At 39.1% G+C, this 15,836-nt stretch overlaps 1 protein-coding gene across 7 annotated transcripts in view; it reads right to left on the minus strand.

The window, feature by feature from the left end:
• Positions 1-3,874: 3,874 nt before the first annotated feature.
• The window catches only part of map9 (microtubule associated protein 9), a 31,385-nt gene continuing 19,423 nt past the window's right edge, over positions 3,875-15,836 (minus strand). For 6 of the 7 annotated variants that reach the window (XM_062981200.1, XM_062981203.1, XM_062981202.1 and 3 more), the window contains one exon: positions 8,954-11,191. In XM_062981200.1, coding sequence (XP_062837270.1) covers positions 11,069-11,191 — 123 coding nt within the window. In that variant the 3' untranslated portion in view covers positions 8,954-11,068. Of the gene's footprint in view, positions 11,192-15,836 lie in introns of all 7 variants that reach the window. The other variant, XR_010006335.1, reaches the window with a different exon arrangement.

A 15,836-nucleotide genomic window follows, 5' to 3' on the forward strand; every position in this document is an offset into this window, starting at 1 on the left:
AAACAAGCTGTCATAATTGAAAACAGAATTAAAGACCTTTCTCTTCCAGCAGACCTACCCAGTCAACTCTGAATCGTGAGTTTTGAATTTATTATTATTTCTGACTCACCTTTTCTACAGAGTCTGATACGGAGAACACCCTTTTTAAGGGAGAAAAATGCACCGGAGGTTTTCAACTGCATATTCAAAATGAGCTGTCATTATCTGCTGCTTTTACTGTAGTGTACTACAAGTACCCAGTTAATTTGCAGAGAACACTTCTTTGCATAAGAGCTTTAAACATTTTTGCTCATGGGAGAAAACTGTAAAGCAGTTACCTTCATTTACCTTTTCAAACAGCCTGTAAATAAGGTTGTTTTGTGCGCAATGTTAGAAGACAGTATTCTATTTGAAAACATAGTCTATTTGGAGAACTGACTGAGCCAAGTTGTTTAAAGAACTGTAGCAAGTTGCTACATTGCAAGTTGCCAGTTAGGAATTAGTACCACTAATTAGCAAAAAGTATTATTGCCAGCACTGAATACCTAAGCACTTGGTTAAACTTCCCCACTGTGGTAAAATAGATAGTAATTCCATTTTATTAATTGTTTCCAAATGTGTATTTAATGAAGGAGAATGTGCATGTTCCTTAAATGCATAATGATTTGGTAATATGCCACACTGCATCATCGGCGATCACCTGTGTCCGAATATGATTGTCTTCCAAGAGTAGTGTCTTGGCCGTGGGTCCATAGGTGACTGTAGAGACCTATTCTTGATCTACATGTTCTTTCACAGTGAGGTTATCGATTTCCAGGTGGAAGGCAGTCCTGGTCACAGTTGACGCACTTTCCTCTTGACACAGTTCTCCCTTTCTCCCTCCATTCGTGTCTCTTTGAATTCCACAGCACTGTTGGTCACAGCTGACCTATACTTAAAACACTCAAGGGCCAGGGCTTTCCAGTTCTCAGTGTCTATGCCACAGTTTTTAAGGTTGGCATTAAGCCCATCTTGAAATCTCTTTTCCTGTCTACCAACATTCTGTTTTCCATTCTTGAGTTGGGAGTATAGTAACTGCTTTGGGAAGCAGTGATCAGGCATTCAGACAACGTGGACACAGTCCAGCAAAGTTCATGGTGGAGGATAATCCCTTTAGTGCTGGTGGTCTTTGCTTCTTCCAGCACGCTGACATTTGTTTGCCTGTCTTCCCAAAAAATTTGCAGGATTCTTCAGAGGCAGTCCTGATGGAATCATTCCAGGAGTGTGATGTCTGTAGATGGTCCATGTTTCATAGGTGTATAACAGGGTCGGGAGGACAATAGTTGTATAAACAAGTATCTTGGTCTCCTTACGAATGTCCTGATCCTCAAACACTCTTTGCTTCATTCAGAAAAATTCTGCACTCACAGAGCTCAGATGGTGTTGTATTTCAGTGTCAATGTTGACTTTTGTAGAGAGGTGGCTGCCAAGGTGGTGAAAATGGACAACATTTTCTGACATTACACCATTAAGCTGTATTTCTGGCATCACAGAAGAACTGGTTGGTGCCTGCTGAAAGAGTACTTTGGTTTTCTTGATGTTCAGTGAGAGGTCAAGCTTTTTGTATTCTTCTGTAAAGATGTTTAGAGTGGCTGGTAGGTTTTCTTCTGAATGAGCACAGATTACATTATCATATTGGAGTTCTATAACAGATGTTGTTGTGATCTTAGTTTTGGCTTTCAGTTTGCTGAGGTTAAATAGTTTGCTATCTGTCAGATAGATGATTTCTATGCTGGTAGGAAGTGGTGTAAATGTGGTCTGTAGCAATGGATGGAGGCTTGGATCAACTACTGCACAATGGGAGAGTGTTATCCACTAATTCCATTGTAGCTACACATACATAATTTTTTTTGCTTGCAACCACTGAGCAGGATTTCATCCTCTGATTTATGTACACTTATTTGAGAGCAAGCATAACTGAATTTAGTGGGACTTCTGACTCACCATAATGTCAAGCTATTCATCATTCTGTTGCTGACATAAATTGGTTAAAATGCAGTTTTCCTCTCACCTCTGGAAAAGATTTATAAACACAACAGCAACATTATGAGAAAGGGATGTAGGTTAGTTTCAGATCGCATGCATTGCATGCAGAAAGGTTTAGCTGTAGTCTTAAGCATCTATAAACAGACCAGTAGCAGTTGATTTGCTAGAGATTCACTGGAGATATTACTACTGTAGGCTACGTGGTATCATTGATCTAACTTCATAATTAATTCTAAAGAAATAGGGAAGCTTGTGAGATATAGCAGGGGTAGTAAATGTCACTTGCAAGCCTGGGGTTCTGCTCCTGCAAAACCTGTCTCCACGATTGTTTTTGAAGCAACTTCCTCTACAGCCCAAATCAGCTTGCCAGATCCACTATCACCTCACATGCATTCAACTATACCAGTTGATAAACTTCATGAAATTTCCAACCAATTGGGTTTCTAGAATTCACCCAGTTTACATAAACCGCATTATGTTCAAAACAATGACAGGGTTTGCTCTTCCATGTTCTGCATAGCCTGTCGTTTGTTAGCTACAGATTACCTGATAGTAAGGGAAAGCTGCTACTGATGGTCACAGGAAATCTTTTCTTCAATTGAAAAGTGGTTTTGTCAAACTTGAGCTGGAGAAGAAATTACTCTTGTATTTTTCCTTGTTACATTTATTTTCAATTCAGAAACCATCCTACAATGTAACTAAGGAACATAGCAGGCTCCGGGAACACTGCTGGAGGACACAATGTGAGAGCTCCCCTTTCGCAACCCCAATTGTGTGCCCTAGAAATTTCTCGAGACTTGGGAAACTGATGAACATGCTGCAGAAAATATATTGCCTCTGGGACTCAAATAATTGGCAAGAGATAGACCTCTTAAAACTTACTTTCTCTTGGGGCTTCTCCTGTTGCTGCCAAGGCTGCCACTGGGCTAGGAAAAAGCGGGAATGGCATAGTAAAGGGGGGTCAAGAAATTCATCTGCTGCTCTTATTAAGACCTCAGGGTGATAGCATTCTACTAGTTATGTTTAAAAATTATATGCTGGTCAAATTCGTATCTGGAATCAGAATCACCACTTCAAGTTAAATGGCATTACTACTACTTTCTGCCTTTAAACAATCCCTGTATATATACATCATGATGGTCAGAAAGAAATGGCATCCCTCACTCAAAGTAAACAAAAGCAAAGGGGTGATATTTATGCTCCAAATATGCATTGGATTTTGGCTAGCTCTCAAGACTGAAAATTCCTTAAAAGTGAATACTGGAGATTTGTGAGCACATTAAGTTTTCTGTGAGATCCTAATCACTTACCCTTATCTCCCAGAAATGAATTTTCAAGGTAGAGGAAATAACTGTTGAAGCAGGTATAGTTGTGCACACAGTCTTGTTCAATGTGAAATCTGGTTTCTGGGTCATTTCTTGTGTCATAACAGGATATTGTATTGATGGTGAGCAGAAAAATCTGGGATGATGTGATCTAAGGGCAAATGTTGTTACTACCCCTCTTTTCTTCAAGATGCCTTAACTCTAACATTTGGTTGCTACACTGTTCTCAATGCTACTTAAAATCTGGATATTGTCTATCCACCAGTGCTTACAGAATATAGATATTCAAGACTTTTAAAATATATAATATACACACCCCTTAGGGGAGATAAAGCGGGGTATAAATAAATATATAATAATCATTTTACTATAACTACTGCTAAGCAAGTGTGATAGAAGCGATGATTTTAAGAACTGGGACTACTTTTATTTTTGCTTGTACCAACAGAAATATACATTTGACCAGCTTTTATTTTAAATAACCAGATCATCTAAGAGGAAGACTTCAATGAATGTCCACACATTCTAAGATCAAAGAAACCACATTTTGTATAACAAAATAGAATTTATTTTTTAAATTCTCTTAAAATTACAGTAAGCAATAAATATATCTACAGCATTGGCTTAAATATGTTTTGTTCAAGAAATCTTGAAGAGTCTTTCAAGAAACTTTCTGCTGAACAGTAGAGATACATATAGTCCAATCTGAAAAAACACCAATTTTACTTCCCTATAATTTTTCTTGCCAACTTGAAAAATATAGGCACAGTGCCATCTCTCTTCATGTTTCTTAAAACTATTGTTTCTTGGCTTTTGAAGACTGATATTGCTGAATTTTTAATATGCTAGATTCAGATTATTTTCTTCACCCCTGTGGGTGGTCACCATTATTGTTGGCGTTCAAGTGGTTTCTGATTTCTGGCAACCTCATGGAGTTTCTTTGGCAAAATATGTTCGAGGGTGTTTGCCTCTGCATTCCCATGAAGCGAGAGTGTGGCTTGGCCAAGGTCACTCAATGGGTTTTCATGGCTGAGCAGGCATTTGAACCCTTTTCGCCAGAGTCCTAGTCAAAAGCTCAAACCACTACAATACGGTGGCTCTGATCAGCATTACATTACTATACAGTGATACAGACATTATGTACACAGAGGTGGATGCTATCCGGAGTCAAATATAGAACTCACAGAAAATGCTGTATTATTAATTAAAATGTAGAACTGTATTGTGCACTTATATGTACAGAAAACACTCCATCCATAAAAGATACTTTACCAAGTTTGGGAAAGATTGTAAGGGAAAAGATTAAGAAAACATAGCTTCATCAGATGAAGACAGGTATCCAAGACATATCCACGTACCATTACAGTTCTTTGAAACCACTTTATCTTATGGATTCCTGGGATCTGCATTTTATTAACAAGCAATTCAAAATTCTCTGCCAGAGAGCTTTAGTAAATCACTAAACCACAAATCCAAGGATTCCGTAGGAAACAGCCATGACAATTAAACTGTTAAATTGTGCAATGTAGATACTTCTGAATTTAACTGGAGTATGTGATTTAGATATATTTCTTACATGTTCAAGGGATTTAGAATGTAGTCTTCTTTGATGCAAGAACGTGTTATTAAGACCGGTTCCAAGCAGGATGAATGTATCTATGGTGGAAAGGTAGTACAGTAGAGTTCTGGTTATCCGACTCAGCAGTGCTCCTTTCCTCGGGCTGCCCCAGGAGGAGGCCAGGAGGGGGAGGCAGCCATGAGCGCGGCGGCGGCGGGGAGAATATGACACACTGCCAAGCCCCTGGTGGTGCGTCGGATAATACGGAATGTCAGATAAGCAGAAGTCGTATAACCAGAACTCTACTGTAGTTACATGGGTAAGCAGGAAATAGCAAGAAGAGCTGCCTTGACTGCTGTACTAGCTTTCTGATTGTACATAGTCTGTGGAGAAACAGCACCCAGGCATTTGGCAGTGAGCACCAACTGCCAATGACTAGGGGAAGAGTATCATCAGAAGCAAAACAGTGCAAGATATCTTTGACCAGGCATGTTCTCTATTGAGATCTGTCTTTTATATGCCACTTAATCAGTGCATACCCTAATCCTACCTTACTCTTTGAGCAACCTTTATCAATACTGACATTAAAGCTGGCAGCTGTATCCTTCACCATTCTTCTTAATTAGCAGCCCAGTTGCTGAAGAGATTCTATAAGGCTGAAGCCTTGGCAACTTAGCACAAATTGAGGATGCACCAACCAAAAATCACTAGGTAGAAGGATTTATGGTAGTGTTTCCTCATTATTCTGTATTTTCTATGAAAGCCAGCCCCATCTAGAACTTTTGTGCGTAATAAATTGCTTATTTATTTATTGCTTATGTATTGCTTATTGTTTTGTGCTGTGCTGTTTTTTTATATGCTGTTTACATTGTATTGTTTTGGGCATGGCCCCATGTAAGCCGCCCCGAGTCCCCGTTGGGGAGATGGTGGCGGGATATAAATAAAGTTTTATTATTATTATTATTATTATTATTATTATTATTATTATTATTATTATTATTATTATTATTATAAAAAATATCAAAACAAGAAATGTAAACTCATAAAAACTTCTGGTGTAAAAAAAAGCATGAAGATTGGATAAAGATGAACACTTGTGCAAGAAGCTAACCTGCTTAGTTCCATTTGCAAAGAAAAATTAAAAGATACATGTGCACTTATCATTGGATAAATGCAGAACGGTGGAATAATTTACCTGTGATTTCTTCCCCTGCTCCAAATGTTGCTGTGCAAATGGCAAATTAATCTCATCCAAAGGATTTGTTTTAAATTTCAGTTAAAAAACACCTTGCATAACTAATGGCTTATTTTATGCTTTGTGGCCTAGATTGACAGCTTAACAGGAAGAATGCAAATGATTCCAATTTTAATGTGCTAAGAAAGTTTTTTGGAAAGTACTTTAAAGGTAAGAGAAAGCAAATGTGCACTGGCTCTGTAAAGATGCCTATGGCTGATATTCTGCATCGAGAGATGTAGCTACAATGCCAAAAGCGGCACTCCAAAATCTTATTTTTGAGGCCTCACAATTTCCTACTTCCCACCCCATTCACTTCCAAGGAGCAAAGGACTGGGATGATTATGTTCAGCCCTCTTCCAGTTGTGGGTCACGCTGTGAAGGACAGCTGCAAAGAACCCTATGGGATCTTGTCAAAATCCCATTGCAGATACTTGTCTCAACACAATCCATGACAGGGCTAGGGCTGAACATGTCATTATTGAATTGATGTTGTTGGGCTATAAAGTAGGATTTGCAGTTAAGGGGAAGGGTAGTTTTGGTCATTGTGATTATCATTAATGTGAATTGAAATATCAAGTCAGGCTAGTGACTTCTGAACTTGATAACAGCCTATAATTATTTTAGTTAGAAAAAAAGGCTGCATAGCCAACAGCCACAACCCAAAAATCAAAGGTGACAAACGTCACAACTCGAAACACTCCTGTCCTTTTGAAACACAGCTATTTTATCAAAAGCTGAGAAAAATCAAGCAAAAGAAAGAAAGCAGGATACATTTTAAAAGCCTGATATTATTGTAAGTGCTCACAAGACATGATGAAAGGGCTATCAGAAGCTTTCTATTTTGATTCTACTGAGACAAATTCAAAATAATCTTTTGCACACAATCCCTAAAATAGTTCCCTATGTCCTAAGAAAATTAAGTTCTTCACAGTATTATGACAAGAACATACCCCTGTCTGCCAGGGTTTCTACCGAGATTACAAATATTGCAGTTTAGCATAACAAAGCAAGCTTCTGAAGTTCTTGCCTCTCTTAAAAGATAGGAAGCCTTCCAAAAAGTTATTTTCAGAAATGAACTGCCAATTTATTTTTATGGGTTCATTCTCTTTTCTATTATTTTCTTCTTTTGTGCCAATATAAACACTAGGATAGCTTTTATTGGCCCTCTAAGAAATTCACGCTAGACAGAACAAGCAGAAACCTGTCAAAATGTGATATAGATAGGGAAATTAGTTAAAAGGAGGACAGTTGAATTACCTTTCTTAGTCATTCCCACTTGTTTTCCTGACTAAACCTGAACATTATCAATTAAAATGCTTTGTGTGTTCCTGCATAGCAGGGGATGGCCCCTGTAATTTCTTCCAACTCTATGATTCTATGAAAATGTCCTACCTGACTCACCAGGTGGCGGCAAGTTGCAGTGAAGTCGCTGATAACTTCTCTCCTGTCTGGCTCTCTCCTTCTCAACAGGCCTTTTTTCCTGTGTGCCCGATTCAGAAGGCAAGGAATAGTCAGCCAATTGGCTGGAGGAGAATGAACCTGAGGGAGAACCTTCTCCCTCTGCTCGGCCTCCCCTGCATAAAAGCTCACTGGAGTTACCAAGTTGAGTTACAAGCACCCCTCACTCATTTGGTTGGTGTTGGTATTTGTTCATCTTGCCTTGTCACAACTTTGGGGGCCGGGGGGGGGGGGGGGTCGCATGGGCACTGGATCTGTTTTCCATGTTGTGTGTCCTTCTGTTCCAGGCTTTGGATTGTTCTTTTCTGCTATGTATCAGAAGAAGTGGCTGTGCAGGTAGGCCCAGACTGGTTCATGATGGGCACTTGCGCAGCACCCCCTCCCCCCACTATGTCATTGTGGGCATGTTACAACATGGTGTTGAGGCCTCTATCTGTCCTGTGGTGTATCAGTATATCAACATAGCACACAGGCTGGTCAATGCTGGATCCATGTGCTACTGCCAACTCTTGTCATCAGCTGTAACCAAGAAACAAGTTGTGGTCTTTGTTACCTCAAAATTTATGTTGTATGTCCAATGTTTCTTGTGAGGTGGGTGGTGGTCACCGTGCACACAGAAACACAGACTGAGGGCTCTTCCACAGAGCCATATAACCCAGAATATCAAGGCAAATAATCCACAATATCTGCTTTGAACTGGGTTATCTAAGCCCACATTGCCATATAATCTAGTTCAATGTGTATTTTTACAGGTGTGTGTAAGGGGCTGAAGAAACAGCAGTCCAAATAATCAAACATGTTTTAAAAGGCCCAGTGACCAAAAAGGTCTTCACCTGGTGAAGACAAGTTCACGCAAACGCTTGAGCCTCTGAGAGTGCTTTTCTGTCAGTTACTTTCCCAGCTCCAAGCAATTTTTGCTCCTTCTGCTACTGTGTATTCTATCCTAAAATGATGACCTGAGAAGGCCATTTCTAAACTAACGCCAAAAGCCCTCACCAAATTTTACATGGCATGAATATTCAGAGCAGGATCATTGAAGATCAGAAGAAACACACTGGAGAATATAGTCTTTCAGTTAATTTGACCCCAACATATTTAAAGCTTTAAAAGCGAATCAAAAAGAACTTGAATTTGGCTCCAGAAATGAAAGGGGAACCTGTACAGCTGATAAAGCACAGATAAAGCGATTGTCAGACTGACTGGATAGATCAGACACAAAGATATAACCATTCTCCAAGTTTTTCTCTGCTTCAAGAGGATATATATACAGAAGTGGAGATAGACCAGGAATCAGTAGGTACAGTTGACTCAACTCTCTCCCATCAGTTCTTTAAAGACCATTCTCTCATTTTACTGACTACATCCAAAACAACTAATTAAACTAGTTTTAATTTCAGCAATTTTCTCTGCTAAAGAAAATGGATGAAAGAAAGGTTAACTGAGAATGCCGCAGCAGATGAGATACTCCTCTATCTGTGAGTCATGGTTCACAGTCATTTCACGATTCCCTTTTGAAGTCAATGGAGAGCCGAAGTTACTTTCAGGCAATTAAAAAAGCACTGTGAGACCAGTTCTGAAATAATTTCAGGTACAATGACATGACTAATATTTACAGTTACTAAGACAGTGTGGCAATTAACTACATTTTATAATCAAGACAAAAAGCTCTTGAAGACCTCTAAAAGTGATGCAGTGGTTTCAAATGTGGCCCAAAGCCTAACATATTCTGTATATATCCCAAAAGAAATGGGTAAAGCAACTATTTATAATGGTATTAGAAAGCAGTTCAAAATGAGAAGCTAAAACTTGCAATTTTGTGAAAATCCAGTTATTGGATCCCAATCATTTAGCTGTGAAAGAATGTATTTTATAGTCAAGCATCCATCATTAGTTACTTCTGAGGATGTTTTAAAATATTTTTACATAGAAAATAAAATCCCAGTTGTAAGTGTAAGATATAATTGGCCCATCTATAATTTATCAAGTGAAAATGTTATTTACTATAGATAACAGCTCAGGGGTCTGTTCGCAGAAACATACAGCTCTTCCAGATAGGCTCCAGGGAATTTGTTCCCTCATGTAAAGGGGAAACAGCCTCATGGAGCGATCATGCACAGGGATGCCATCATATGCTGGGAAAAGCTGGATAATCATTTCTGTGGGTGGGTGAAAGAGCCCCGCTACCATTTGCATTATCATTATCATAATTGTTGTGAAAAATCTATTAGATGGGGAGGAAATTAGCAATTCTGAAGTTACTTCTCACTGTGAATTCCTTGTTTTACTCATTATGAACACATGCAATACAAGGCCCAATGCTTTAAACTGTATCTGCCTTGTACTGTGCAACAGACTCCAAGTCTTCTTCCTTTCCTTCCATAGGCATATGTTCAATTCATTCCACTGTACATCAAATGCCATCCCCAAAATTCGTGTAACTTATGGGTTGTCTATACTCTTCTGATCCACACTTACCCTGAAGTGACTTTGTAGCACAAATATGCCACACCTCATGGCGAGACTGTCGTAACCAGCCACACATTTCTCCCATTTAACTCATACTGCTATTAGGGAATGGTACATCCTTTGCATTATTTTAGGTCACATGGTTTTGGGCATTCAACTTTTGTCTCCCTCGTCATGCATACTGAAATGCAATTATTATTCACACACACACACACACCCTGTATCCACACACACACACACACGCTATCCACGAAATGTTCCTTCTGGCAGGAATTATCACTTTCCATCAACCAATTCCACATCCCACTAACCCCTACCCCAAATCCACAGTGAAACTGTCCACATGTCAAAAACCAGGATTTTCTGTAGAACTGCAGGATAAAATATAAGATTTTTTTAAACCTAAGCCCAAAGAATTCACATTGTAAGTGAGTCATCAAGAATGTTTTGTGTATCAGGATTACAATGCCTAAAATACTTTTTCTATCCTTAATTAATTTTTCAGGAAGGAATATAAAACAGACATTATATTTTGGTGTTTTGACAGTGCCCAAATATAATGCCCTGACCTGTTTGAATAGAATTTGATCTCATTGAAGATCACGCCATAATAAAAAGAGGATCTGGTAATGTGGTAAAGATTTGAGATCACATCACAGCTATTTATCTTGCTTCCCTCTAATTGAAAAATGTACTTTTCCCTCCTTTCAATATTCTAGCTATTCTTTCATCAGCAGTGGTTTTGCTATAGCTTGCGCTAACTGCTGAACTTGGCACTTCTATGTATCAATGGTTTTGTCAAACTGAATGGAGAGAAATAAACCCTGGGAAATTGAGTGGTACATACTGAGTACTACATGTACTACTCCATATCGGCGTTTCTATACCAGGGAGCCAAATCACCACCTACAGAGAAAGGATACGAGAGCCAATTTCAATTCATGTTAAAATCAGATGTTGCAGAATAGTGATGATAAGGTGACGGCCAAACAGTGGGATCTCCCGCATGGCACTGGCATCTCAATAGCTTCTTGAGGGCACAGCTTTACCAGGTGGGCTCCATGGAGGTGGAGTTTCATCTTCAAGGATAACCTGGAGCTTCTTCTGAGTTCTCTGCATCATTTCCTTCACCTCTTTCTTTCCCTGTTGACAGTGAAGTATATTGTGATAATTAGCAGCACACTGCTTGAATAAATGCCAATTAATTTGCAATTTATACTCTACTAGACAACTTTAGCCTCCTTTACAAAAATACAGGGACACCAGGTGCTCACCAGAAAAGCTGTACAGTATACTGATCTATGAATTTTATTATTCCTCTAAAGAGATTTCTATCTTTTATTACCATGGTAAAACTGTACATCAAAAATATAACTGAAAAACTTCTGACAGCCTAGTGTCATGCAAAGAATCGCATAAGGTCTGAACAGTTTTGTTTGGCTCCAAATACAGTCAATTTAAATAACAAAGGCTAAGCAGAATACTTGCTGATACTTTTTTGTTTTCTATATAATTAACATTTTTATCAGTGCGTCATTAAAATATACTCTGGTTCAAGGAAAGTAAGTAGACTGTCTTAATTATATGTATTTGAAAACTCCCTGTTTGGTGGAGGAAAAATGCCATTTTAAAATTCCAGCATTAAATTTAATTAGAACCTTCAGTATTTGGGACTAATATTGTTCTGTGTAAATAAAGTTGCAGAATTACATTTTTCACAAATCCAAATATTTCAAACACAACCATACAAGGGCACTGGGGTCATTTGTTCAATATTACTTGTACATTTGCTCATCTCCAGGGCCATTTCAGTCTGTTACTTGAGCTGACCTCTCAACTATACTCATAGTTTAGTGGGATGACCAAGTTAACAATGATCAGCCTCACCAGAGAAATCAGACATCTTAGAGAAAAGTGATTTTGGTGGCTTGACCTTATCTGAGTAAACCTCTGAAATCTCAAATGAACTCGACAAACCTTTCTTGAGAATCTCATTTATTTAGTCCAATGTCACATTTTCATACATGTCCTAGTAACAGGTTATTTGACTAAATGTATAGAAAGGGTATATGTTAGGCAAAAAATATCAAACATCTAAGGGGGGTTTTTTTTGTTTCATTTTAACTTTTTAAACCAGGAGCTATGGATAAAATTCAGTTTTCTCCCATTCATTCATTATAAAGGGAAAATATAACATTTCACAGAGTTGTAATATGTAATAAAATATGGTGTCTCCTTCTAAGTCAACCAAGATAAAGAGTCATATTGAAGAAAATACAATTTCACTGAAAAGTTGTGGACTGCTCTCCTAGAACTGATAAGCAAAAGCCTTCCGGATTACAACTGCAGTCTTTGCACTGGGAATCTGGCAATCCACACAGACACCATTTCTCAAGTGGTACTTCTGAGAATGACTAGTACATTGGTTTCTCAACACAAGTATTAGGAAAATAAGCGAAGAAACATTGTCTCTAAGCCTAAAGAGCTTGTTACTACTGTTAAAGACAGTATAAATTCTTAGTAATTAAACCAATGCTATTCCATAAAAGTATTGTTTGAGGTACTAGGGAAAAGCTGTGCTCCATTCCATCATTCAAATCATATCCTTCGTTCAGTATCTTAGATCAACTACAAAGCAGCTGGAATGTGAATGTGAAAAGACCTTAATAGTCCAAAGTTACGAACAATATAGGTTCTAAATGTTTGTTAAGTTGATTTTATTTTTAAGTCAGAACAGGTACATTTTTAAGTGTAACTCTAGCCAAAAACATATATTCTTTTAGTTTTGGATAGCATAAGGAAGGGTTAACACCCCATGGTGTTTGTTTTGCTGTCTGTGCCTGTTTAGAAGATTTCACCTCACTTTCTGTCCCTGTGAGAATTGGATTTTGAAAAATTTGGCTTGTTGTGGAAGCAAGGATTGATGAAAAAGTTTCAGTGAAGACACCTTTTCCCCATAATAACACTTTCAGGAGTGAATTCCCTTCCTGGGGGTAGATTATCAAAGCAGATAATCAACATTATCTACTTTTAACTAGATTATGGCAACTTAGTATAACAACATTTCATTACTTCAGACATGCTGAAAGCATGAAATTTTGTTCACATTATTCTATCACATCTAACTATATTTTAAGCCATATAATATTTTTGGGTGTTTTGGTTCTAGATTCAAAGTTAGCTAACGCATTTTATCAATCACATAACATATTAATCATAAACACAAATAGCTTGAGAAGACTTTGGTGTCCCTTCTTTGACTCTGAAGTTAAAATATCCAAAACTAATAAAGACAAACACTGAAAAACCACTTTTTCAGATTTTCTGTGAATCTACCGACCTTGGGAACATTAATCTAACACATGTTTTTTTCCAGATTATAAAACACACTGAGCTCATGGTCTGCCTTGTTTACACTAGGGCAGGATCTAAGTTATACAGAGTGAGTTTTAAGTGGCCAGTGGTGCTCTGAACATGATTAAGTGGTGAACGACAGTGCTGAATCTGAAAACACAAGGCATGTAAGATTTCCAGAGATGTTTTCTTTTTTTCCTCCTTAAGATGCACGAAAACAAAAACTACAGGCATTGCAGAGAAAGGAAAACCTTTGTTAATTAGTAGTAATTTCCTTCAATTTTCTAAAGACCTCAGGATAGCACACTGTCAGTAGATATCCATAAAGTATCACTGCCATCTGCAGTTTTTCCTCAACTACCTTTTGAAATAGTCTGATAATGGGAAACCACTAAACTTCATGACTGAATGGAGACTAAAACTTGCACCTCCAATCTTCCAATCTGACACCCTAAACACTACACCATTCAGCAACTATCCATAGGAAAATGGAATGATTCAGATTTAGAATAAGATGTTAACAAAAATTTGAATTTTAGAGTAAAAATTACTCAGAACTATGTATTTTGTGGAAATATATTCAAAATCCATATTCCAATGAGCATTTAAAAACACAGATTGATAATGAAATAGGATCAAATAATTAATGAACAGATGTCTTATAATAAAGGAAACAAAAAATAACCTGATCCATCTGTTCTGTATTAAATGGGCATCACAGCTATACTCAGCTATTTATAAACTTGCTTTGGCAGAAAAATGTAAGACATAAGCTAGAGAAAAATAGATGTCCTTGTTTTATAGTATAATCACAATAGCAATGCATTCATTGGTTTGGAAAAAGTACATTTTGCAGAAGCACAAAACTCTCTTTTGTAAGTACAGTAGAGCCCCGCTTATCCGAGTTCCGCTTATCCGACACTCCGTATTACCCGAGGGCACAGGCCCTCCCTCACTCTCTCACCCCACCACATCCTGGTGCTGCCGGAACCTAGCCGGTGACTGAGCGAAGGACAGAGGGTGGGCGAGGGACAGAGGGCAGCAAAGGCCCTCCCTCCCCCGCTCGCCCTCTCACTCACTCACTCACCCTGCTGGGTCCCGGTGCTGCCGGAACCCAGCCAGTGAGTGAGCGAAGGATGGAGAGTGGGCGAGGGACGGAGGGCAGCAAAGGCCCTCCCTCCCTCGCTCTCTCTCTCTCACTCGCCCCACAGGGTCCCAGTGCAGCTGGAACCCAGCTGGGTGAATGAGTGAGAGATGGAGGAAGGGAGGGCAGGTGAGGGATGGAGGGTGGCAAAGGCCCTCCCTCCCTTCCCTGCCCTCTCACTCACCCTGCTAGGTCCCGGTGCTGCCTGAACCCAGCTGGTGAGTGAGCGAAGGACAGAGGTTGGGCGAGGGACGGAGGGCAGTAAAGGTCCTCCCTTCCTCGCTCTCTCTCTCACTCAGTCACTTGCCCCGCAGGGTCTTGGTGCTGCCGTCGCTGCTGCTGGGACCCAGCCTGGTAAGTGAGCAAGGTAGGGAGGGTGGGTGAGTGAGCACCCACCCTGTTATCCATCAGTTTTGCTTATCTGCCATTCTGCCCGCCAGTTTATGACGGATAAGCGAGACTCTGCTGTACTTATAACATGCGACATCACTCAAGAGTAAATATGGGATTTGTGAACAGCTAGAAGCAAACTGCATGGACTGTGCACACAAAATGAAAAAGGAAGACACGTTAAGACAAAGGTTGTACAATAAGACTGATAGGTTCTCCTTAAACCTATACTGAAGGCATCTTCAAACTGCAGCTCTCCGACTATTTGAGCCTCCAAATCAAAGACGCCATAGCCAGCTTGTTCAATGGTTAGGAATTCTGGGAGTTGGGGGCCTAAACAGCTGGAGGGCTGCAGGTTAAGGATGCCTGCTAAATCACTTAGCAAGTGGATTTACATGAAGTATATATTCCACTGGTCAACACACATTTTGGTACCTGAAATGTTAGCCCTGTTTCTGTGAATATTTGACCTGCTGATTCCAAAAATAGCATCTGTTTTACTTCATCAGCAGTCGCTATCTGCTGGCCAATGAAAACTACAATAACCATATCTAAGAAACTGTAGCTGATGCAGTCTATATAATGCAATTTTCTGAAACATCGCCCCAAATAACCCCAGAAGCAGGCCTTAAAACCAAGAAACCAAGATACAGAGTTCCCTCACTTATCGCGGGGGTTAGGTTCCAGGACCACCCACAATAAGTTAAAATCCGTGAAGTAGGGACGCTATATATTTATATATTATTTTAGTAATTATACACTATTTAAGTCTTTATTAACCAATCGTGTGTTGATAAATCACTTCCTTCTCCTCCAGTTACCACTTGGGCTCCTTTTCTCTCCCTTTGGCTTCTCCTTCCTCCCTTCCTTAGGCTGTACATTGTAAATTTTTATGATTTA

Source organism: Anolis carolinensis, chromosome 5 (genome assembly GCF_035594765.1).
Source record: "Anolis carolinensis isolate JA03-04 chromosome 5, rAnoCar3.1.pri, whole genome shotgun sequence".
Lineage (NCBI taxonomy): Eukaryota > Metazoa > Chordata > Lepidosauria > Squamata > Dactyloidae > Anolis > Anolis carolinensis.